At 46.2% G+C, this 26017-nt stretch overlaps 1 protein-coding gene across 2 annotated transcripts in view; it reads left to right on the forward strand.

The window, feature by feature from the left end:
* EYA2 (EYA transcriptional coactivator and phosphatase 2) overlaps positions 1-26017 on the forward strand; it is a 251928-nt gene that overhangs the window by 155220 nt on the left and 70691 nt on the right. For both annotated transcript variants that reach the window (XM_070589359.1, XM_070589358.1), the window contains exons 8-9: positions 8656-8798; positions 14683-14766. In XM_070589359.1, coding sequence (XP_070445460.1) covers positions 8656-8798; positions 14683-14766 — 227 coding nt within the window. The remainder of the gene's footprint in view (positions 1-8655; positions 8799-14682; positions 14767-26017) is intronic.

Raw genomic sequence — 26017 nt, forward strand, 5'->3', positions numbered from 1 at the left:
TTTCAGCCCTTATGTTTTCCACCACTGGGGGTGGGCTGGTTATCCTTGGTTTGGTGATCGATTGAGACAATGTGACCAAGCATTTTTAAGTCAACTTTTGGGGAAATTTAGGGCTTGAGCATTGATTCTGGTCACTGTGATCTCATCACAGAGTATTTAATGAGTGCATAGTATCTATCTAACAGCTTCCAAAGCGCTTTCTTTGAAGGGTGTGAAATTTAACAAACTTTCCTTTGTCATAATCCTGAATTGTCTTCGACCGTCCCTCTTTTCAGAAAGTGGCCTCTCGGAATGCTTTGCAAAAGAGAAACAAAAAACTAATGAGAAATTAGGGCAGAGAGGAAATACAAGCAGGAAATCTTCAAGTAGATGCCACTATCTATAATTAAATGGTGAACCAGATTCCAGAGACTTACTTCCCAAGAATTTGGGTTATGCGCGAAAGTCATCTTTGTTCCCCATCAGGAGAGAATATAAAGGTTCATTGTGCCTCTTTGAAATTTTTCTTTATTGTTTCCTCCTGTTCTTCTTTTATCCCTTGGTCTAGGGTTCAACAATAAGTGGTTGAGATGGGTTTTACTGTGTGTCTAACAAGCTCACATAAAATCTAATGACATAAATAATTGTCAGCTATAACCAAGGTCTCTTGCCTCTTTTCCCCAGTGTCCATTATAAAGGAAGAGCATGTAAGAATATGTGTGCACACACACACACACACACACTCATGCACTGTCTTAAAATTTCCCATAAAAACCACTTTTGAAATTAGCCAGGATCTCCTTGAGTGGTTGGTTCCAAACTCCAGAGGCTCAAGAGGTTTCCGTGTTACTGACAGATCATGTTGACTCTTTGTGTTGCCCGGATACGGTGTCCTGATGCTCCTCTCCAGGCCCAGCCCCCAGCCCCGCCGCAGGACCGTCCGCGGCGACATGCATTCAGTTATCTGAAGCCCCAACAATTTGCAGATGATTGCAGGGCAATTTGCTGATGAAGAGAGCAAAAGCTGAACATCTGACGTTACTCAAGAAAAAGACAAATCAGTAGTGCTTGTTTCAGGACTTTTTTCTTTTTAAATTTTTGAGTATGATACAAATTATCTAAAAAGAAGTTGTAGGAATTTTTTAACTTCTTAGATCGTCTGCTTCAGTCAATAGAAGGAGAAATTGTTTTGAATCTCTCCAGAAGAAGCTTGGCAGGCTCTTTTCTGCAATTTGGCGACATCTAGCACAATTAAAAACGCATGTCCTCTTTAACCCAATTATTGCACTTCTAGGAATTTATCGTAAAGAGAAACTCCCACATAGGTACAAAGATGTAAGTAAAAAGAATATTTGTGGTAGTATCGTCATAGCAAAAGACTGGAAACAACCTGAATAGCTATTAACGGGAGTCAGGTTAAATAAATTATGGTGCATCCATCAGTGACACACTATACGTCTGTTAAAAAGAGTAAAGTAGATATATTTACATTAATACTGATCTCTCTTGGAACTATTATGTTAGGTGAAAAAAAGCAAGGTGCAAAACTACGGCTATAATAAGATCCTGGGTTTTTTAAAAATACTAGTTTAATACTCATATTTGCATAGGAAATTTCTGGAAGGATGCAAAAGCAACTGTTAACAGTCATTTTCTCTGGCAAGGGAACTAGAGTGAAAAGAAAAGACTAGATGTAACCAACTATCCATAGGCCACTCCACGCAACACAGCAAAATGCACATTTTTTTCAAGTGCACATGAGATGTTTACCAAAATAGACATATTCTGGTTCATAAATCAAGTCTCATTACATTTAAAAGGATTCAAGGCATGCAAAGTATGTTCTCCAAAAACAATGGAATTAAATTAGAAATAAATAACAGAAATATTTCTGGAAAATTCCCAAATATTCAGAAGCTAAATAACACACTTCTAATTGACCCATGTGTAATGGTTATTTTTACGTGTCAGCTTGACCAGGCTAAAGGATGCCCAGATAGCTGGTAAAATGTTATTTCTGGATGTGTCTGTGAGGGTGTCTCCATAAGAGACTAGCATTTGAATCAGCAGACTGAGTAAAGAAGGTCTGTGCTCACCCATGTGGGCAGCATCATCCAGTCCATCGAGGGCTCATATCAAACAGAAGGGCAGAGGAAGAGTGAACCCTCTCTCTTCTTGAGCTGGGACATCCGTCTTTTCCTGACTTCAGACACTGGAGCTCCTGGCTCTCGGGCCTTCAGTCTGCAGGACCTACACCAGCAGGGCCTGAACCTCCTCCCCTCCACCTCCTGGTTCTCAGGCTTTCAAACTCGGACTGAATTATACCACCAGTTTTCCTGGTTCTCCAACTTGCAAATGGCAGATTATGGGACTTCTTGGCCTCTATAACTGTGTGAGCCAATTCCTATAATAAATCCTTTTATATATATTTGTGTAGATCCTATTAGTTCTGTTTCTCTGGAGAACCATGACCAATACACCAAAGGTCAAAGCAGAAATCAAAGGGAAATAAAAATTATTTTGAACTTAGTGAAAATAAAAACACAACACAGCATATCAAAATTTATGGAATGTCACTAAAGCAAAACTTAAAGGGAAATTTATAGCACTAAATGTCTATATGAGAAAAGAAACTGGAAAAAAAAAGAGCAAAGTACACCCAGAGAATCAGAAGAAGGGAAATAATAAATATCAGAATGGAAATCAATGAAATCTGAAACAGAAAAACAGTAGAGAAAATCAATGAAACCAAAAGCTGGTTCTTTGAGAAGATCAGTAAAATTAATAGAACTCTATACAGACTGATATGGAAACAAAAGAGAAGACATAAATTACCAATAAAATGAAAGAGGTTTTATCAAATAAAAAAAAATTTTTTTAATGAGATGACATCACTACAGATCCTACGAATATTAAAAGGATAATAATGCAATTTTATGAACAACATCATGCCAATGAATTTGATAATTTAGATGGAATGGACAAATTCTCTGTAAGACAAAAACTTCCAAAGCTCACTCAAGAAGAAATAGATAACCTAAACAGGCCTATATTTTATAAATAAATTGATTCTTTTGTTAAAAATCTTCCCACAAAGAAATTGTCAGGCCCTCATGGCTTCACTGATTAATTCTGCCAAACACGTAAGTAAGAAATTCAGTTCTACATGAATTCTTTAAGAAAACTGTAGAGGAAGGAATATTTCCCAACTCATTCTGAGGCCAGCATCACCCTGATGCCAAACCAGACAAAGACAGTATAAGAAAAGAAAACTACAGGCCAATATCCCTTGTAAACATAGATACAAAATTTCTAAACAAAATGTTAGCAAATGAAGTCCAACAATATATTAAAGAAAGAAAATGACTTAATGTGATTTATCCCGAGGATGCAAAGTTGGTTTAAAGTTTGAAAATCAATATAAATTGCCGTATTAACCAACTGGAAAGAAAAAAATAGAGATCATCTCAATAGACACAGAAGAAGCATTTGACAAAATCTATCATCTATTCCTAATAAAAATTGCAATTAGGAGTAGAAGGGAACTTCCTTTATCAGAGAAAGGCATGCCATAGACCGAATGTTCGTATTTCCCCCAAATTGGTGTATGGAAGCCTTAATCTCCAATGTGATGGTATTTGGAGGTGAAGTCTTTGGGAGGTAACTAGCCCATGAGGGTGGAGCCCTCATGAATGGGATTAGTGTGCTTATAAGACGAGACACAAGAGAGATACATCACTCTCTCCACCACGTGGGAATACAGCAAGATGGTGGCCATCTGCAAACCAGGAACCCCATTGGCCAGCTCCTTCATCTTGGACTTCCCAGCCTCCAGGACTGTGAGAAATATCTCTCTGTTGTTTAAGCCATGCAGTCTGTGGTATTTTTGTTGTAGCAGCCCAAACTGACTGAAACAGGACAGCTGCCAAAGACCCACAGCTACACCCCAAGATCAGAAACATGACAAGGATGTCTACTCTTACCAGTTCTGTTCCACATTTTACTAGAGGTCCTAGCCAGTGCAATAAGGCAAGAAAAACAAATTAAAGTCATCCATATTGGAAAAGAAGAAGCAAAATCTCACGAAGTAAAAAGAAGTGAAATGACATGACTACCTATGTAGAAAATCAGATAGAATCTACAAAAAAAGCTACTGGAAAAAATAAGTTTAGCAATGTTGCAGGGTAGTAGGTGACTATATAAAAATCAATTATATTTCTATGTGCTAACAACAAATAGTAGGAAATAGAATATTTTTAAATGCCATTTACAATAGCATCAAAAAACATGAAATACTTGGGGATAAATCTGACAAGATCTGTAAGACTTGTATACTTAAAACTATCGAACGCTACTGAGAGAAGTTCAAGAAGAGACTTTAATACGTGGGAAATATGCCTCGTTCACGGTCGGAAGATGTAATATCATTAAGATGTCAATTCTCCACAAATTGATCTGCAGACTGAACACAATCTGTGTCAACATCCCAGGCCTTTTTGTAGAAATTGGCAAGCTGATTCTGAACTTCCTGTGGAACAAAGGACCTGGAATAACCTCAACGTCTCTGATACGGAAGAACAAAGTGGGAGGCTGACAATACCTGATTAGAAGACTTATTACAGAGCCACAGTAATCAAGAGAGGATGATATTGGCATAAAGATAGCGGATCAATGGACCAGAACAGAGAGTTCAGAAATAAACCCACATGTAAGCAAACAATTGACTTTTGACACAGGTTCAAAGGCAATTCAACAGAGAAAGGATAGTCTTCTCAACAAAAGATGCTGGAACAACTGGATTCAGAAGACTACTTTGATCCATATATCACCTGATATACAAAAAATAAGACAAAATAGATCATAGACCTAAATATAAAACTATAAAACTTCTATAAGAAAACAGGAGGAAATCTTTGTCACTTTGAGTTAGGCAAAGAATTCCCATATATAACCCCAAAAGCATGATCCAAAAAGGAAAAAAATGATATAAGTTGGATTTTATGAAAATTTAACTTTTTTTTTTTTGAGGAAGGTTAGCCCTGAGCTAACTTCTGCTGCCAATCCTCCTTTTTTTGCTGAGGAAGACTGGCCCTGAGCTAACATCCATGCCCATCTTCCTCTACTGTATATGTGGGACCCCTGCCACAGCATGGCTTGACAGGCGGTGCCATGTCCGCACCTGGGATCTGAATCGGCAAAACCCCGGCCACCGAAGCAGAACGTGCAAACTTAACCACTGTGCCACTGGGCTGTCCCCTAATACTTAAAACTTTTGTTCTTCAAAAGACATGGTTAGGAGAGTAAAAACACAAGCCACAGCCTGGGAGAAAGTAACTACAAAGCAGATATCTGTTAAGGTAAGTTGTGTGAGTCAGAGTTCTCAAGAGAAACAGAACCAGTAGTATACATATACGTTTAGATAAGAGGAGATTTATTATAAGAATTGGCTGGTGTGGTCATGAAGGCCAAGAGGTCCCACAATCTGCCTTCTGCAAGCTGGAGAATTAGGAAGGCCGCTGGTATAATTCAGTCCACGTCAGAAGGCCCGAGAACCAGGAGCTCTGATGTCTGAGGGCAGGAGAAGATGGACGTCCCAGCTCAAGAAGAGGCAGAATTCGCCCTTCCTCTGCCTTTTTGTTCTCTTTGGGCCCTCGGTGGATTGGACAATGCCCACCTACATTGGTGAGGACAATCTTCTCTACTCGGTCTACTGATTCAAATGCTAGTCTCCTCCAGAGATGCCCTCAGAGACACACCCAGAAATAAGGTTTTACCAACTATCTGGGCATCTCTTAACCCAGTCAAGTTGACACATAAAAGTGACCATCCAGAATATGTAAGGAACTCTCAAAACCCAGTAATAAGAAAACAGATAGCCTAATAAAGAAACGGGCAAAATATTTTAACAGACACTTTACCAAAGATAGACGGATGACAAAAAAAACCATGATTAAGATGCTGATCAATAGTCATTAGGGAAATGCAAATTAAATCCACAATGAGATGCTACACCTGACCCGTAGAATGGCTATAGTCACAGAGACTGACCATACCAAAGGTTGGCAAGGATGGGGAGCAGCTAGAACTCTCTTACCCTGCTGCTGGGCATGTGAAATGGTACCACCACCTTGGAAAACAATTTAGCAATTTCTTAAAAAGTCAAACATAGACCAACCCTATGACCTAGTGGTCACGCTCATAAAGAGAAAGCTTACATCCATGCAAAGTGTGAATGTTCATAGCAGCTTTATTCCAACCAAAAACTAGAATCAACCCAAATGTCCATCCACAGGTGAACAGATGAACGCACCGTGGTATATCCATTCAATCGAATATACTCAGCCACACAAAGGAATGAACTGTTGGTATATATAACAACACTGAACGAATCTCAAAACACTTCTGCTGGCTGAAAGAAGCCAGGCAGAAATATACATACACCAAGTGATTCCAAAATGCCAGAAAATGCAAACTAGTCTGTAGTGAAAGAAAGGAGATCCGTGGTTGCCTGGGGAGGGGAGCAGGGGGAAGAGACCCCCAAGGGATTACAAGGAATCTTGGAGGCGCTGGATTTGTTCATCATCTGATGATGGTTTCATGGTGATGAAGCCATCACTATGGTTTTCAAAGACGTATTGTTTCAGTGATGGTTTCATAGACGTAGACACATGTTAAAACTTGTCAAATTGTGTGCTCTAAATACATAATAGTTGACTGTGTGTAAATTAGACCTCAATAAAGCTGTTAAAATATGTAAGTAGAAACATAAAAGGGGAGAAAGAAAGAGTGAAATTACTCCAAGAAAGGTCTACATAAATTTTTCTAGCCTGTGTACCTCTGACTGTGACCTTGAGCTTTGCCTCTTCGTTCTCAAGAACGTGTAAGGTTGGGAACAGGACTGGTTTTTTTTTTTTTTTTGGCACCCCTAGTAAATTGGCTTCCCATACACCTTATTTAGATGTTTCTTAGGTGGCTGGTATTTCTCCCTTTTCTAATAATATTTGTCTGGATTTTAACGGGGTCAACAAATGTTTTCTAAGCTTCCTGTAGCCTTAGAATTGCCGGCTGAATCAGGATAACCCTTATTTATGACTCCTAAGCATCTGTGAGTTTAGTTCCAGCCTGTTCCTCATCCTCCAGAACAAAGTCTTTGCTGGATGGATATTTGGGGTCTCTGCTGCTGTTTCCTGAGAAGGCGGGGGAGTTGCGGATGGCCCAGCGGTCCTGACAACTCAGAGTCACGTCTTCTCTGATTATGTCCTTCGTCTACTGAGAAGTTTTATAAATATTAAATAAACAAAGTTCAGTCCCTTGGGTTTTAGAGGGAAATAGTCCTTCCAGGTTAGGAAAAAAAGTCAGTCCATTGCCAAGTATTTTTAGACAAAAGCATTTCCCCTCGATGATCCAAGAACTGGCGATGGTGGAAGGAGAGATGGAGTCCACAGGGTCCATTTGGAAGCGAAAACAAGCAGCTGTAAGATGAGAAGCGGGACGGGATGTCCTCTGAGGCTCCACCCTGGTTTACAATTCTGTCACTCTGGTGACAAGGACAGGCCCAAATTTTCGCTCTGGCTCTGGCTTTGATTTTCAGGGTAACCACAGGCTTTGGTCATCCGCTAAGCCTCACTTCCCTCATTCGTTAAATAAAGATAATAAAGTCAAATAAAAAGCCGTGTATTTAAAGCTTCAGTGCCTAAAAAACAACATGACCTGGATGCTGGCTGGAGGCTCTAGATCCCGGGAGGGTGCTGCTCACTTGTTCAAGGTCATTAGAGTTGCCCGAGGGCATGAATGTGGCAGCCTCTCAGCGCCCCGAGTCCAGAACTACCACCTGGATGAGAAGCAGCAGGTGCCCACCCTCTGCCTGCACCTTCTCACTGATCCTGTGTATGGATCTAGTCGCGCCAGAACTCGATTCAAGTCATTTATTGACGTCTCCTAATGGCCAGCCCTGTGCTGGATGCTTTCGCATATGTAATCTCATTTAATTCTCAGATTGACAAAGCTTAAAGAACGTTCTCTTAATAGGGAGTAGAGGAGGCCACAGAGGGACAGGAGCTTAGAGAATTCTCCTCCGACTCCCCCGTTTACTTCAAGGGAGGGGTCTCTTGAAGAGTTCACTGCCCAGCTCCGTACAAATGTTATTTCCTTCCTCTCGTTGGTCTAGGGATTCTCAGGGTTCGGGCTATATAGACAGTTGTAACACAAAACCCTGTTCACTGTAATTATAGCTCCCCCAGGGGCCCCGCCCTCCCTGCTCTAAGCTCCCTGCTCAGGTGTCCCCTTCTCCCCTCCCTGACCAGCCCCATATGCGTGAGGAACCCCCCAGCCCTCCTTATTCCCCATCCGGTTTATTAATTCTCTCTAACGTGTCTCCCCAGCCGGCATGTTATCTCTTTACCTGTCTGATGTCTCTCCTCTCTCTAGAATTTGGGTGCCATGAGAACCAGGGCCTGGAGCTGTGCCTGCTCAGTCAGTCTTTGTGGGGTGAATGAAAGATTGTGGGCAGGCCATTTAAGGCCCTGTCAGAGTGATTTTGATTCCCTGTGGTCTTTGCCTTCGCTGCTGCCCTCGAGGCCTCCCACTCTGGGGTTAGACGGCTCTGGTGGGATATTTCCCGGGACGAGACACTCAACAAAGCTTCTCACACGTGCACCCTTCCCTTCCCCACCCCAGGTGAATATAGCACACACAACGGACCTTCCACGCCGGCGAAAGAGGGAGACACGGACCGGCCGCTCCGGGCCTCCGATGGGAAGCTCCGAGGCCGGTCTAAGCGGAGCAGCGACCCCTCCCCAGCAGGGGACAATGAGATCGAGGTAACTCCACACGGCCTCTGTGTGACTTGGTAAATGTCCTCTCCACCTGCAGCCAGAGCAGGAAGGTGGGGCACAGTCCTGGCCAGGTACATGGGGGAGAATGGCCCTTTGTGTTCAAAGTAACAGAGAAAAGAGCACGTGATGGAAAAGGAGGGGAGAATTATATTGGCCCTACGGAAGCACCGTTGACTGACCAGGCTGGGAAAAGGGACCTAGAGACAGTAAAGAGCCTTGGTTCTCAGACTGGAGCAGCAGAATCACCCAGAGGCTGTGAGAACCCAGACTGCTGGGTCCCACCCCCAGAATTTCCAGTTTAGTAGATTTGGGGCAGGACCTGAGAATTTGCGTAAAGACAGGAGTGGACAAAGGACCTTCCCAGCTGAGCTAGAGTGGTTCTTAACCCTGGCTTCATGGTATAGAATCACCTGGGATGCTTTTTCAAATGCAGATGCCCAGGCCCCATCCCAGACTATTGAAATAAACATTGAGGGATGGAGTTCTAAACGCTACCCCAGTGGTTCCAGGACGGCGCCAATACTTATCTACCTGGAGACGGGAGGCTGGCTCAGGCGGGTTTGCGTCATTTCTGCGAGTCTGAGTTTCTTGGGTGGTTCTCACTCTGGGCTGTGCCTCAGAATCTCCTGGGGAGCTTTCAGAAACCTTCATTCTCAGCTGCACCCCAGATCAGTTAAATTGGATTCCCTGAGGGGGGACCCAGGCATCGGTATTTTTAAGCACCGGGGTGATTCCAGAGTGCAGCCCAGGCTGAGAACAGCTGGTCTCAGGGATGCTCCAATCCTTATTAGAATAAAGCAAGTGTAGGATTAGTGGTCAGGTGCTGACGTCCTCCCAAAACAAACTAACAGAAGAGAACAGCACGCATGAGAGAGCGGGGAGGGCACTGGTGGGGACAGAGGCAAGATAGACGCCCAAAAGACAGATGTAAGCAACTGTCATCTATCAAGGGAGAAAAACGGGCGTGTGCAGCAGCTCATACTTCTTGGCAGAAGGCAGTCAGTGACTCGTTGGCTTGAGTGTGCAGTGGGTACCTGGGTAGTGTTGGCAAAGCCTGTGTCAGTGCCGAGAAACTCAAATACCTCATCCTCGCATCCCTGTTCATAATCCTGGACAGGTTAGCTGCAAAGCTCAGCCCACAAACTCAGATATGCTAAGAAATACCATTTTCATCATTTCCTTAAAATCAATGTAATTTGACTCTGAGGCCCCATCCCACCAAGGTGGTAGGAAATTCCATCTCATTCTTGGGGCCTTTCCCCTCCCGGAATTGCATGAGAATCTCGGGGCATAAGTGTCTCAGAAAACAGAATAAGAGGCTGCGATGTCCAGTGTGGCTTGGTCACTGCTGCCTTCCTCTCGATCAGTACCTGCAGAGGTCAGTGCAAGTCCAGCCATTCTCTGGGGTCTCCATACCACACCTCAGGCGTAGAAAGCCTTATTGCGGACAAGAGCTTTGGAGTATTAGCTACAGTCCTTTGGTTGCAGGCAACAGAAACCAGTTCCGGTGACTTAAGCAAAAAGGAATTTACTGGGAGGGAACCACGTGGAGAGGAAGAGAGACAAGCAGGGTTAGAAAGAACAGTAACCAAGGCCTTGCCGAGGAATCTCGGGCACCTGCAGGGCACCAGCACCTGCCGGAGAGTGAACCATTTGCGATTCTAGCGCCGCTGCACTCGATGTCCGATCCCACGGAGACAGCAGCCCGTTGGCCGGGCTTGGGTCGTGTACTTGCTCATGATGGACAGTCCCACCAAAACAGCATACAAGGGGCAAGAAAACGAGGGTGCTCTTTTCAGAAGGCGGTGGATGCTGGGGGCACACACAACAAATGCCTCCCACCAGGGCATTTGATATTTCACCAGTGTTCACTAGTAGGGCTGTACTAGTTAGCCAGTGTTCACTAGCAGGGCTGTAGCAGACGTTTATGGCTGGCGTCTGCTCCAGTCGTCCTAGAAGGTGTTAAATATTTTGAGCATCACACTTGTCCCCTACCTTGGTCAGCCTCCTGAGGATACAGCAGCCACCTCCTCTGAGAGCTTGACCATCCTGGGGACCTGCCACAAAGCGAGTGGACGGGACTATTCTCAGTCCAGGGGACTCTGTTCTTGCTTTTCCTCTAATTCTCACGGCTCCCCACCTCCCAAAACCACGGGGATTTTGCCCAATCCCTTCCGTGGGACTAGGCCTTTGCAAAAGGCCAGAAGAAAATTGATTGACTTCAGGTTTTCCTTGCTCTCTGCCCTCCCATATTCTAAGGATTTCCTACCAGCTTGACATTGCAGAGCGATGGAAATCACAAAGAGCAACACATACTTTCATATTACAAAAAAAGAAAGAAAAAACTATTGGGTCCCCTAATGTGTTTTCTGCTCTTGGTAGGGGTGGGGGTGGAGAGACATTTTTCCATTAGACTGAGAAGGTGGAGGTAGCATGGACGTCGGGGATTATGGGGTGATATTATTCTGGAAACATCTGCTTCTCGATTGCAGGGTAAGGACCACTGGGCAAGCGCAGTTGCAAAGGTGTGAGCCGTGTCACTTCTGTGCATAACGTCAGCGTGCACGGGTCGCACCTCTTAAGTCTTGGCAGTTTTGCTAATGGCCGAGCCCACAAGAGAGAAATTATGTAGAGAAGTGGAAAGGAGGAATATTCTGAGTGTGTATTAGTTAAAATCCCTCGACTGCAGGTGCCAGAAATGCGCTCGAGCTGGCTTAAGCAAAAAAGCAGAGTTTATTTTAAGGATACAGGGATTCTCAGTGAATCCAAGGGCAGGGGGACCGTGGAGTGTCAGCAAGATACTGGAATTAGAAGGTAGACGGGGCAAGGAAATGCGTTTATGCCTGCTCTCCCCACGTGCCATGGGGAAGGTGCTAGAATGCCCAAACAATAGTGTCTTTGCAGTGCCCCCGTGCACCGGTTACTGGGCAGGGCTCTCCTCCAGGCCCCTCACTCTTCTTCCATCTGAAACCAGGTCCAGCAAGTGTTGGGTTGTCTTTGCATCTTTCACCCCTGTTCCTCTCTTTCTGCAGACTGGCCTTCCCTGTCCTTCAGATCATGTGGCCGCCAACAGCCACCCAAAGACAATGAATTTCTTTCTAGGCCCCAATTTTTTAAGTTCCCAAGGAAAGGCCTCTGACCCAGCTGGGGTTAGGGCCTCATCCTGGCCCAAACCTCAGCAGGCCAGGGGTCACCTGCAGAACGGCCACCAGGAATTCACCCACGAGGCATCTAGGGCAGGGGGATAGAGTGGTGGGGTAGTGGGGAGAGGGACAGACCTTCTTCAGAGAGGATGTAATAGATAAATCAATGGGATCTGCATTAAATTTGAAAATATTCCCTGATTTTTAAAAATTCTCTTACCAAAATTTCTGTTTGACTGAACCACTCAGTTCAGATAAATTAGGATTTAGTCTATTTAGACCCCAGAAGCTTTCTCCAAAAACAATGGTTTTCAAACATTTTTTTACTATGACCCGTAATGAGAATGATACTTAATATTGTGACCCAGCGCATGCATACATGTAAATATAACTAGACAAAAAAATTCACAAAATAATACTCAGGTCTGCTAATTGCTTTGAAAACCTCTGCCCTGATTGACCTTTTTTCCTTCTAGATCCCACCTTTCTCTCCTTTTAAAGGCATGGCAAATGCCAATGTGTAGATACAGCCACTGGCTTCCAGAGAGTTGTCAGATGTGGCCCATTCAAGATGGCGGACTGAGTAGGTACACCTGCCCCCGCCAACCCCAGCTACATAAATGATCAGTCAGTCCCTTTGTTCTTAAAAATAATGATCTCCAGAAAAATGGGGAAAACCAACAGCATGAAAAATAAAGGCCAAGCTAACTAAATAAATGGCGGGAGGTAATTTAAGAAACAGAAAATAACTTAGAAAAATTCTGACTGGTTTTCTTACAAAGATTTAAGAAGATTTGTATCCATAAAATAAGAAGTGGATCCTCTTGGGCGGGGAACGCTCAGATGCCAAGTAAGAGCTTTTGAAAATTTTAAAATGATAGCAAGAATCAAAAGTTTAATAGAAGGGTTGAAAGAAAAAGTTTAAGAAATCTTCCAGAACGTGGATCAAAAAGACAAAAATTATAGAAAATATATTTTTTAAAGGATAAGCAATATCAATATGAAAAGTCTAATTTGACTACAGGGAATTCGAGAAAGAGAGAACAGTGGAAAAGATGGGAATAGATTATTTAAAGGAATAGGATTGGAAATGCTTGAGTGCTGACAGGATGAATGAAAAGAGACTACCCCTAGATGTGTCCTCATGGGACTTGAGGATACCAAGTATGAAGAAAAGATCCTAAAAACTCCAAGGGAGGAAAAAGTAAGAGCTATGAAGGAGTGAGGATCAGTGAAACATCAGACTTTGCATCAATCCTGCTGGACACTATAAGATAGTGGAGGAATTCTTTCCAAGATCTAGAGGACATTATTTTCCAATTGGAATTCTGCACCCAGTGGAACCATAAAGCAAAATAAAGACAACATCAGATTTTCAAGCATTCGGGAAGATTACTTTCCATCCATCCTTTCAGAAGGAGCAACTTAAGGATGTACTCAAGCAAAACAAGGAAGAAAACCAAGAAAGAGAGAGACTCGGGATCCAGGAAACAGTGGATTTGACCCAGAAATGCAGTAAAGGGAAGTCTCATCATATTAGCTATGTAGGAAAGCCTAAAAATGATCCAGTCCACACTGGAGCATGCTGTCACTGAGGATGAGCATCTTTAATATGGAGGATGTGGCTGAATTTGAGATCATCATGAAGGCACATTATTGCAAACAAGGAAATAATTAAAGTGATTCATAAACTCTAGAAAACAGAAAAAAGTGATACCAGACAGGCATGATTCCTATGTAACAAATATGGCATGATTTATTCGGGATAGAGTGCAAGAAAGGAGAATGCACATGACCTTGATGATAGGAACAATCTCCTTAAAGTGACTCCGGGGTTAAGACATTGGACACCTAGAGAAGGAAGTGAAATCCTAGCTCATTACTTGGCTCTGCAGCAAACGGTAATCTCAAGATAGAAATGCTGTTTACTGGTTACCAACTTTTAAAATCTACATATGGACAGAACACAGAAGACTTCAGTATAGTTATAAAACCAAATTCACACACCAGTGCATCCACACTGACGATGAAAAGTAAGCTCAGGCTGATGGGTATTAGAGAGAGGAGGAGGCAGGAGAAAGGGTGGACACCCGTATCTTCCTTATGGGGTTTACCGGTTTAGCGAAGGGAGAATGTCAAAAGCGCATGGAATTGGAAATAGAAAGGTTCACATATGTGAAAAATATAAAGTTCAAGAGACATGAGGGAAATTACCATGAGCAAAACCCTCATCTTTCACATTGCCCAGTCAAAAGACATTGTCTAAAGCTGGCAAATCGATAAGGTCTAAGTGTGTGTGTTAGAGTTATGGAGGTGATCACCAGAATTGCTCGAAACAGAAATGGTTAGAAGTAGTTGGGCTTATGGCGAGCAGTGAGTGCAAAATGGTAGTATTTCATTTCGTCAAATGAGTTATGTGACTTTTATTGTTGTTTTTGGACTGAACTCCTCCTTTTTTGAGGTTTTATATGCAAGGCAAGAACAGGCTTCTCGGTTCTGGCGTCTCTCGCGTTGATAGGAGCTCAGACACTGGCCATCCGAATATACTTTGCACAGCGGAGGTTGGATGGGGGCTCCAGGACGCATCAGTGGGTCGCATGTTTTATAACTTAAAGATAATGTTTTTCAAGATTTCTCTTTCCTCCCAGGCAATTAATCTCTGCAGACGTTAAGTCAGATGCAGGCAAGTCCATTTGTCTCCATTCTCTTCCTCTCTTTCATCACAGCGTGTGTTCGTGTGGGATCTGGACGAGACAATAATTATTTTTCACTCCTTACTCACGGGGACTTTTGCATCCAGATATGGGAAGGTAAGAATCCATTTTCTCTCTCTTTTTTTTTTTTTCCCACAAGACAGTCTGTCCAGCTGCTTTGTCCCGGGAACTGTGGGGGCAGTTTATGAGGCAGCTTCTCCAACAAAAGCTGCCCCCTTGGGTCAGCCCAGGTTTGAGAACTCCTACAGAATTTTCCCTGGACATGTGAAAATTTAATTAGTTTCCCTTCTACTGTCTCCCACGCCTTTTCTTCCAACCCATGAAGCCTTCAACATCCACTTGATAGGATGTAAGCTCCCACATAGTCTTTAGTTGTTTCCCTCCTAAGGGGGCTAGGATACACGGCAGCCAAAAACAGTCATCTCAGCTAAGAAACGAGGTAACGGATTTTGCTCCATCCCTGTTGTTTATCTTAGTGTCTCCGGCAGATGAATTCAATTTTCCTTCCGTTTTTCTGAGACAAGGGGGAGGCGTTTTGTCAGCCCCAGCGTGGATCTTAGCAACAGCTTTGCAAATGTATCATGGACCAATTATCTTGAGGAACCGCCCGTCAGAGTTCTGGGCAGATGCTGTCAGCTGATTGGTGGTGAATGGAGGAAACGTTGAAACCAACTTCCTAACGCAAAAATGACCCCAGCTGCTAAAACCCAGACCCTGCTGGATCTTTGCGTTCATCCCGTGGGATTTTCAACCAACTGCCGGCGGATGCTCCAGCTGGCTGCCCTCTCTTCGGGGAGACAGGTGGGGGTGAGGGGCAGGGCTTGGGAGGACTGGCCAGTTATCATCTCACCCGAAGTGAGCGACCTGTTGGCAGCCGCTTCCACGCCTGGGTAGGAACCAGGCGACTTACCAGCGCCTGGAAAATATTTCTGTTTCTGTTTAGAGACCAGGAATATGATTTGACATCACCTCATAGCTTTTCCAGCTGCTCGTGGTTTTTATGGGGGTTATAACAAGCTGGATGTGTAATTAGCAACATAGATTTATCGTCTGCCATTAGGTTGTAAAGAGTCTAAAAATGGTGTTGGTGGTGCAGAAATCTCTTGCCGCGTAGGAATGCCGTTAATACGTCTAGCAGTGCTGCGGGAAATCCGGCGTGCGTTTTTGGACGGTGCACAGCTTAGGTAAAGGATGGCAGAGTGGAGAGCTGCTGAAAAGCCCAAGGCGTGGGCCTGGCAGCCTTTGTGAAAAGTTGGGCCGCCCCCAAGGGGCTACAGTAATGGGTTGCCCACTAGGTCTTGGTGTTCTGTTGGGTTTTTTAACCTCTCCAGTAAAGTCACCTCCCCTAAGAAGCGTCCCTTGGCTCTTCTTGCCCTTGGAGAGAGCCCTCTGAAGCTCTGCAGTCCCACGCGACAGTTCAGTTCTCATGGATCCCGAGGGCTTTGTAATCTTGGGGATGGTTTTTGTGTCTGTGTCTCACCATCACTCCTTAAACCGAATTGTGCGCTCCCTGAAGACAGGGAGAAAGCCCAGAGCTCCTTTCTGGGCCCCATGCCACCCGGTCCATGTCATTCCTTATTGCCTGCTCCCTCTCTCCCGCCCTACCTCCTGACTCCACCTTCCAGGGTCTTTCATGAGCTCTCCGGCTCTGTTTCCTACTGTTTGTCCTCAGTTGCTTTCTGTCCTCGTGCCTGCCACATTCCCCCCCCATTGCTGCTGGGCTCCTCCCAGAAGCAGAGCCTGAGACAAGGAGTGAGTGCAGGTGGTTTATTTGGGGGAAGCACCTGGTACAGAGTGGGAAACTGAGACAGGGAAGGGAAGGTGGCCAATACAGGGTACAGAAATAGTTATGCTGTGGTAACTGGGGCTCAGCCCCACCAGGGACCCCTGGGAGACTCTAGAACAAACCTCAGAGTTGACCCACCCAAGGAGCAAGGATGCTGGGATATTTATCCACAAATCCCCTTCCATCATGGGCTGAGGGCTTCTCCTAGGAACCTTATCTCCCGGCCTTGCTGGCCTGCCCCGAGAAAGCCCTGGGGCAGGACTCGCAGGTGCTAACAGTAGAAAACCACTGCATGTACGAGAATAGCAACAGCTGAGGGGACACGAGGGCGGGGCACTCTAGAAACCTCTGAGATAATCCAGAATGTTCTAGAAAGTTCTTTTACTGGATCAAATCTTACTTGTCTTTCAGTTCTCGTTTTAAATATAGCTTCCTCCAAGGGGACTTTCCTAACCGCTCTCCTCCATCTAAATTGCGTCTCTCCCCATAACTATGTTTTTCATTTGTGTTATAATTATGCACTTATTGTCTGTCTTCCTTCCATGCCATACATACCACAAGGGCAGGGACCATGAACATTTTTTATTGACCCAGCTAAGCTCAGGGCCAGAGTGACTCAATAAATATTTGTTGCCTGGATGTATCAGGACAGTCGCCTAGAATGAAAGCTGTATGACGACAGGCACTGGGTTTTTTTCTGTTTTGTTCATTGCTTTATCCCCAGTGAATAGAACAGTGCCCCACACTCAGTAGGCGTCAAATAAATATTTGCTGAGTGACGGAAGGAAGGAAGGAAAATAGTATGAAAACAAAAAATTCCTAACCGGTGGCCACCCGCCAAATGCAGCCTGCAGACATTTTTGTTTGGTCCCTCAAGTATTTGAAAAAATGTGAATTTAAAAATCAGGAGATTGCACAGACCAAAACAATCTAGATTTCCAACTCTTCTTGAAAAATTAGAAAATCTGGTAACCCTGCGTTCCCATGTGGCAGCAATCCACAGGAGCCGAGGAGTGATGGCCCTGGTCAGGGGCGGGGGGGAGGGAGGTGGGAGGGGACACGCTCTCCAGCCCATCCGCAGCCCCTGCCTGGCCTGAGTAACCCATTTACGGGACCCTCCTGGCCCCATTGGCATCCAAGTTTCAACATCCATCGTAGAATTTAAAAACCACAAAAGGTCCCAGCTGGAAGGACCATGCTGGGAGACCGTCATGCCCAGTTAGTCTCTGCGGTGCCTCAGGAGAGACGAGACCCAGAGAGAGCAGGATCGTGCAGGAGACAATGGGAGTCAGCCTCAGGCTCGCTTGCCTACTTGTGTGTTTCCAGGATGTCCAGGGAAAGCCAAGGTGAGGAGCTCTTACAGCCCCCAGGTCTCTGGGACCATCTTCATTCCTTTTCTAGAATGTTCCACTCCCTCCTCCAGCTGTCTTAGGTGAGGAATGAGTATTTTTTTATTTACTAAATCCATCCACCCTAAGAGAGACCCAAAATGACCATGGCTTAAACAAGATAGAAGTTTGTTTTTTTCACCTAGCAGTCCAGCCACACATGGTTCAAGCTGGTAAGGCTGCCACACAGAGCAGCCGGGGACTGGGACCCCTTCGTCTTGTTCTCTGCCATCCCTGGAGCGTTGCCCTCATTGGCAAGATTGTCTGCATTCCAGCCAGTGAGAAGGGGAAACAGGAAAAGGAGAGTTTACCCCTCTCTTTTGGATATTTTATTTGTATTTTTTTCCTTCTCTTTTAAGGGCCAGACCCAGAGGTGGCACATATCGTTTCTGCTCACATCCCCTTGGCTGGAACTTGATCACATGGCCACATCTAGCTGCAAGGGAGCTGGGAAATGTAGTCTAGTCACCTGCCCCATTAAAATTCGGGATTCTGTTAGAGAGAGAAAGCAAGAATGGATATTGGAGAAAACTAGCATTTTCTAGCACAAAGTATCACGTAACACAAGGAAGAAGAGTGAAAGAGGAAAATGTTGAGGAAAAATAAAATTAGTTCTGTTCAAGAGACCTAGAGAGCAACTGTATTTATGGGTCTGAAGCTCCAAAGAGAGTTCTGGGCTACAGTTACAAACTTGGAAGTTGGAAAAGTGTAGAGGATCTTGAGGAGCAGGAGTGTGAGTCCCATTTTGCAGACAGAGTAACTGAGACACAGGGAGGTCATGTAGTCAGGGTATTCGTAACAGAACTGAAATACATGACCTTGACTTTTGGCCCACAGCTCTTTCTCTTTATGCCTTTCCAGCAGCCGCAGCCATATGGAAATATTAACAGCTGGTATCAAGCAGGACTCTGAGTTTGAAATATGTAGTGTTTAAGCTACAAAGGGAATTTATTGGATTGCAATAACTGAAAAACCCAGAGATATCTGGGATTCAGGTCAGGCTGGATCCAGGAGCTCAAGCAATGTTCTTAGGGCTTGGTCTTTCTGCATCCCTCAGCCAACTTTCTCCATGTAGTGACTCCCTCTCAGCAATCCTGACTAAAATGGAAGATCTTCTATTTCCCAACTTCCAGTACAACTCCCAGGCTTGGATCTCATTGGCGCAAACGGGGTCAAGCCCATCCATATGCCAACTTCTGTGGCTCAGATTGGCCAGCCTAGACCGAGAACCCATTCCAGGCATAGAGAGAATGGTGGAGGAACAGGTCAGCTCCATCCCAGCCAAATGGATGGAGTGGGAGAAGGACGGTCCCCCAAAGGAAACTGAAGTGCTCTTTCCAGAAGCAGTGCGGACCGTGGAGGTCCACACGAGACGGGAAAGAGCAAAGCAGCTCTCTGCTTGTGGCCATTGTGCTGAGCGCTGTACAGGAAGCAGAAATCATCTCCGCTGTGGTCCCAGCCAGAGGAGCAACTCCCTGTTTACTTAGGGAAATAAGACCAGCAGAGCCAGAACGATTAAGGGATGATTCAAAACAGAGTGTTTGAGTTTTAAAACAGAAACTGGGCTCCCTTCCTGTTCCCAATCAAGGCATGTGCTGCTCGAGGCTGTCATCTCTCCACTTCCTTTCCGTCTCTTCCCACCCCGAACTCAAAGCCAGAGCCAGAGCCTCCCTTTGGTAGCTGTGCCTCCCGCATCTTGTGGATCCATTAGGATTCCCTGGAGAGCCGCAGCAGCCAGCGTTCCAGCCCCTTTCCTAGCCTCCCCTCACTCCCATCCGCCTCCCCGCGGTCCCTGAACTCAGTTTTTTTCCAGCCGGGATCAGGCAAACGCAGGGTGATCGGGAGCGTCCGTCGATGGCCAGGAAGAGATTCTAAGCATATTAATCAGCAGTGCCCCCCCCCCCAACCCCGGGAGGGCACAGTGGCTCGGCCCTGCCTCCTCCTCCTTGGAAGCCTTGCCTTCCAGGCAGCTCAGTACCAACTGGAAGCCCAACTCCAGGACCAGTTGTGTTTTTTTTAATAACAGCTCCATTGACGTCTAATTCACATACCGTAAATGTACCGTTGCAACGTGTACAATTCAGGGGTTCTTAGTGTATTCACAGAGTTGTGCAGCCATTGCCACTATCCAATTTTAGAATGTTTTCATCACCCCCCCAAAAGAAACGCCACACCCACTGGCAGTCACTGCCCATCTCCCTTCCCCCCAGCCCCTGGCACCCACTCATCCACCTCCCCTCTCTGTAGATTTGCCTCTTCTGGACATTTCTTAGAAAGTGAATCATACAGTAAGTGGTCGTCTGTGCCTGGCTTCTTTTGGTTAGCACAGTGTTTATCCCTGTTGTCGCATGTGCCATTACTTTGCTCCTTTTTATTGCCACGCAATCTGCCGCTGTGCCGATGTGCTGCATTTTGTCTGTCCGTTCATCAGTTCACCGTCAGCTGGGTTTGGGCTGTTTTGGATGATGCTGCTGTGAACATTCGTGGACAAGTTTCTGCACAGACACATGTTTTCACTTCTCTTAGGTGCTCACCTCGGAGTGGAATTGCTGGGTCACGTGGTAACTCTAGGTTGAACGTTTTGAGGCACTTTGTTGCCAGATTGTTTTCAAGAGTAGTTGCAACGTTTCCTTCCCATAAGCAATGTATAAGCGTTCCAGTCTCTCCACACCCTCACCAACGCTTCTTATTATCTTTTGACTATAGTCCTCTTAGCGGATGGAGGGTGGTATCTCACTGTGGTTCTGATTTGCATTTCCCTAATAACTAATATGTTAACTAATGACTAATGATGTTTTCATGTGCTTATTGGCCATTTGTAATATCTTCTTTGGAGAAATATCTGTTCCAATCCTTTGCCCATTTTTTAATTGGCTTATTTGTTGTAAGTGTTCCTCATATATTTTGGATGCCAGTCCCTTATCAGATATGTGATTTGCAAATATTTCCTCCCATTCTATGGGTTGTCTTTTCCCTTTATTGATGCTGTCCTTGAAGTATGTAAAGTACTGCAGGGGGAGGGGCTTGAAATTAAATTTGAGAACAGGCGGCCAAGGAAGGAGGCGTCCTGGAGAAGCTGAGTTTTTTTTAATATACGCAAAGTTTTGAGGTTGTATTCAACGTTGTATTTTAATCTTACATTGTAATCGTTTTTTAGAGGGCAATCTGTGTCCAGAATGATGAAATTACATGGTGATAAATACAGTATTCAACCTAAAGAGACAAAAATACAGAAGAGCACAGAGCAGTAGTCTTATCGGTGCGACACATTTTAAAATTTACTTTCACATGCTGAATCAGAGGAATTTAAGCCTAAATTAAATTGTTATTTTTATCTGTACAGTTCTTTAAGCTTTGAAAGTTATTTTTAAAGGCCAACGGCTAAATATTGTCAATATGCTATATTTCTAATCACAAGTACATCTTAACCTCCTGGATTCTAAAGACATGGGCCACCTAAAAATCACGGGCACACGCGCACCCACAGACATGCACACCCCCCACCATAGAGGGTTAAAGGGTCAAGCTTTGACAATTCTTTAAGTAAACAGTAGGCAAATTCAAGCTGCTACACATCTTAATGAAAAATAAGCAGCCAGAAAGAAATCCATTTAAAAAATAGATTAAGGAGCAACAGAGACTTAAATCTGTTAGTCTTTCTGGTGGAGGGGAGACTGTTCCGTCTACACCTCAAGTAGCAGTATTTTCCAGTTAAAAGAGACTAACGTCTCTCCCCCTAAGAAACTTCTCGTGTAAGTGGCACGGTGTTTTTAAAGGGCGGCAAAGGAGGAATTGCACGTACGTGATTCAGTTTCTTGTTTGTTGTTGAATCCAGCTTGGTGGATAAAATGGATTCAGAACATCTTACTAGGAACAGCTGCAGGCCCGGCCGCCCACGAGAGCAGAGGGGCAGCCGCTCCTCACTGTGTAGGAAGCTGCTGCTTATCGAGCAGTGATTAAACTTAAGGACTTGTAAGAGAGGTGCGAAGATCAAGGCGTTTTACCCCAAGATTCATATTCTTATGAAGAGAGTGTATTACCTGCAACACTCAGGGCAGCAAGGGGAACAATCTAAAAGACCGTTAAATGAGGGGACCAGCTTTGTCAACAGTGCCAGTCCCGCTGCCGGGAACGTTAAGGTAGCTGTCACTTCATTCCCTGGACGTTCAGCTTTGTAGGACTTTGGGATTATTCTCCGTAATCACGGGCGCAGTCGGGCGTCCGGCTGACGTGCCTTCTCCTCTCCCTGCGCCAGCCCCAAGTCCAGACACACCCTGGCCTGGCCTGGACGAGCCCTGTATCTGTCGCCTCGCACTACGAGGCAAACGTTTCCTGTAACTTCCACACTGGCTTAAAGCCGCTCATAGTTAAATATGAGCGTTCTGTACAAGGACAGTTACCCTTTACAAAAGCAAAACCATCCTACAAAAATTACTGGAGGCTGAGTTACAACATAAACTATGGTTTGAAATCACATTTGCGTAAGTCTCAAATTTACAAGAAAAAAAAATCAGTTCCAGGGGTTGGCCAAGTGGTGCAGCGGCTAAGTTCACATGCTCAGCTTCAGTGACCCGGGGTTCACAGGTTTGGATCCCAGGCGTGGACCTACACACCATTCATCAAGCCGTGCTGTGGCAGCATCCCACATACAAAGTGGAGGAAGATTGGCACACATGTTAGCTCAGGGCAAATCTTCCTCACCAAAAAAAAAAAAAAAAATCAGTTGTGGGCTAGCTGCTGTACTGCTGAAGTTCTCTGGTGTGGTCACTCTCAGCTCTGTCATATGCCCTTTACAGTGGAGGAGGGATGTTTAAAAGGTTCAGCAAAGCTGAGCTGTTCTCTCCTTTGGATGTGAAAGTAAATTCCGTGGCTGGATGAGCAGTTTTACCACTATCATCAGTTGATGGAGAGTCAGTGTCGTCATTTTTGTAAGGATTCAGTCTGTTGTAAAGGGCTTCAGTTACATTCCACTGCCTTCTCAGTTCACCCCCTGGTGGGAGACGGGATGTTCTCACTCGATAATGTGCACATCACATGCACTAAGCCAGGGACGCCTTCCCCCTGAGAAGCCGAATTTTGAATAAAGACTTAAAGGAAGTGGAAGAAGAGCTATCTGGTGGAAGAGCAGAGGGAACAGCAAGTGCAAAGGCCCTGTGGCAGAAGATTGCCAGGTGGATTTGAGGGACAAGAAGGAAGCTGGTGCGGCTGGAGCAGAGCAAGAGAGGGGGAGAGTAGTACCGTAAGCAGCTTTTACTCCGAAGTGGGAGCCATGGATGTTTAGAGTAGAGGCAGGACAGGGTCTGAGTTATATTTCTAAAGAATCCCTCTGGCTGTTCCCTGGGAGAGTAGACTATAGAGGGACGAGGTTGGAGGCAGGGACACCAGGGAGGAGGCGGCTGCAACAGTGCGGCTGAAAGGTGAGGGTTGTTTACACGGGGCCGAAGAGATGGGGGTGGTGAGAAGTTAGCAGGCTGGATATATTTTGAAGGCAAAGCCGACCACGGAGCTTCCTTACTCACCTCCTGGGCTGCAGAGATGCCCCATCCTCTGTCTCTGGTCTCCCTCGGAAGGGACCTGATCTCTCCTCCCCTGTCACCAACCAGCAAAGTCGTCTAGAACAAATCCGCCGTTTTTCGCCCGTTCACGGTGAGCCAAGTCCTCAGCTGTGGGCAGTGTTCTTTTTGGAGCTGGACCTCAGATGCGGAAGTTGAGTTATTCACGTTCTTGGTCCACTCGAGGCCCCTTTCCTGTTTCACGTGGGTTCGGATGGGTGCTTCCTTCCGGACCCGTTTGTCCGCTCCCCGCCCCCCCCCCCATAGTGTACTGTGTAGCTTCTCGCCTGTTTTCCTGTCAAATACGCATCGCCGTTCTGCGTGCATCTCTTTGCCGCGTATGTAAATGGCGTCGTTTAAATGCCCCGTGGCTCTCCCTTTTCTCCCTCTGCTCTGTGGTTTTCCATCCGTCCATGTCGCCGTACATCCAGCTCCATTGCTGGACCTCAGTGGTTCTCAACTGGAGGCGATCCTGCCCCACGAGAGACATTTGGTAACGTCATCAGTGTTTGTAGTTGTCATGACTTGGGGGTGTGCTCCCAGCGTCCAGTGGGTGGAGGCCGGGGATGCTGCTAAAATGTCCTCTGACGCGCCGGACAGCCCCACAGCAGAGGATTCTCCAGCCCCAAACGTCCATAGGGCTATGGTTGGGAGACCCTGCCATCTAACTGCTGCTCTGAACCCCAAGGTGCCACGTCCCCTTATCCCCCTCCATGGGGAGGACCCCCGGCTCCCCCAGCTCTCCCACAGCACAGACAACGCTGTATCCTTCAGGGACTGCTCTGAGCCTTCCACCTCTCTCTCCCTGACTCCTCGCCACAAACCTAGAAACTTGGCGCCTCCTATTGTACACATTTCTGGAGAAACTGAGGCTCAGAAAGGTGGCATGATTCAGCCAGGGTCACCCTGCTTGGAAGGGATGAAAGCCAGGATGTGGCTCACAGCTCTTAACCATGTATCTCAACCGCGTCCCGGGGATCCCCATGAATGTCCTCAGGGTAAACAGTAAAAGCCCCCGGAGTGACTCTTCCGCTTGACTGTGAGGGTCTGGTTTGCTCACAGCTTCATCCCTGGGCACCAGCCATGCCTGGCTTATTTGTGGAATAAACAAAGAAATCAATAGCAGACGGGCAGGGAGTTTTCAGCGTGTGTGGTTGCAAGCCCTGTAGAAATGAGATTGCAGGGTGCCTGCCCCCCAGGGAACGAATGTCCACACATGTGACAAGACAGGGGCCTATCAGCCTCTCCCCAAGGCCGGGATGCTGGGTGCCAGCCTGGCCTGGCCTCACCCCGGGCCAGGGGTTCAGCAAAGCTGTGGGGTGTTGAGCCAGTAGTCCCTGTAGGCAGGCCTGGGGCCGGGGACACTTGGCAGGTGGGGGACCTGGGATGGGATCAGGTGTCCCTTGGTGCCGTCCATGCAGAGTCCCCTCCTGGGTTTCCTTCCATGTCACCCCTTTAAAGGGCCAGGCCCTGCTCAATCTGAAGAGATTAGAGGTTTCGAGCTGGCAGTCTGGGACCAAACGGCCTGAAAACAGCTTTAGTTTGGCCCCGTGGTGTTTCCTTAAGGTGCAGACTCATTGCTTATATTTTAAAACCCAGATGTCTGACATGAACATCGTGAGGAGTGTGACTCCGGGTGAATCCCCGCCTCAGCCTCATCCTGCAGGGAGCTGTGGGGGAAACACACCCATCCTGGACATTGTCCTGCCTCCGGGGACGAGAGCTGGATTCCCACCCCTGGGCCTCAGTCACTGGGGACAGGCATCCCCACGGGGCAGAGACTCCCAGGCACTTCTGGCCTCAGGGCATCCTGGCCAAGTGGCCCCAGGAGCCCAGGGTGGGCCTCAGAAGAGAGTTGGAGATTCCAGTCCCCTTGTGGGCACAGGCTGCGGCATAGGTGCACAGCACTGGAAAAGGGGAGCAGGGTCTGGACGGAGCACCAGTAGCGTTCACTCCTCCGTCCGTCCATCCTTCCGTTCATTCATCCATCCGTTCATTCTTCCATCCATCCTTGTATCCATCGGCCCTCCATCCCTTCCTCCATCCATCATCCCATTTATTCTCTCATTCGTTCGTGAACATTGTGTGAATATTGATGTGTCCAGCCCTGTGCCGGGGTCCACTCAGGGGGTGGGAGTGAACGCATGGACGAGGTCTCTGCTCTCGTATAGCTCAGTTATAGGGAGGGGTATGGGCACAGGTAAACACGTCGTTGAGTCCTCCCCAGTGTCTGGGACACTGCGTGGCCCACCTCTCCAGCTGCGTCTTTCACCTTTAATGAACACCCGCACAGACGTTCACTCATTCTCCGTTGTTTGGGCCCATGAGCAGGAGTCAGGTCCTCCGTGGGTGGGGAGCTGAGCAGAACTCACGGGGAGCCGGGTGTCACCCCACACGAGCCTCCCGCCTGGGCAGGGAGGGCAGCCGGGGCATCATGCCCATTTTACAGGTGAGGACCCTGGGGCTCGCCATGCTTACGGAGCAGAACCAGAAGCCTCCAGAAAGGGTCCTTGGCACAGGGTTTCCATTGCCCTTTAGGGTTTACTTTTTAAGCTGTACCACTTTTCTTTTTAGCTTAAAACTTAGTAGTTTTATTTCTTAAGTAAAAATTATATGTATCT

The sequence above is a fragment of the Equus przewalskii genome, chromosome 21, assembly GCF_037783145.1.
Source record: "Equus przewalskii isolate Varuska chromosome 21, EquPr2, whole genome shotgun sequence".
NCBI classification, from domain to species: domain Eukaryota; kingdom Metazoa; phylum Chordata; class Mammalia; order Perissodactyla; family Equidae; genus Equus; species Equus przewalskii.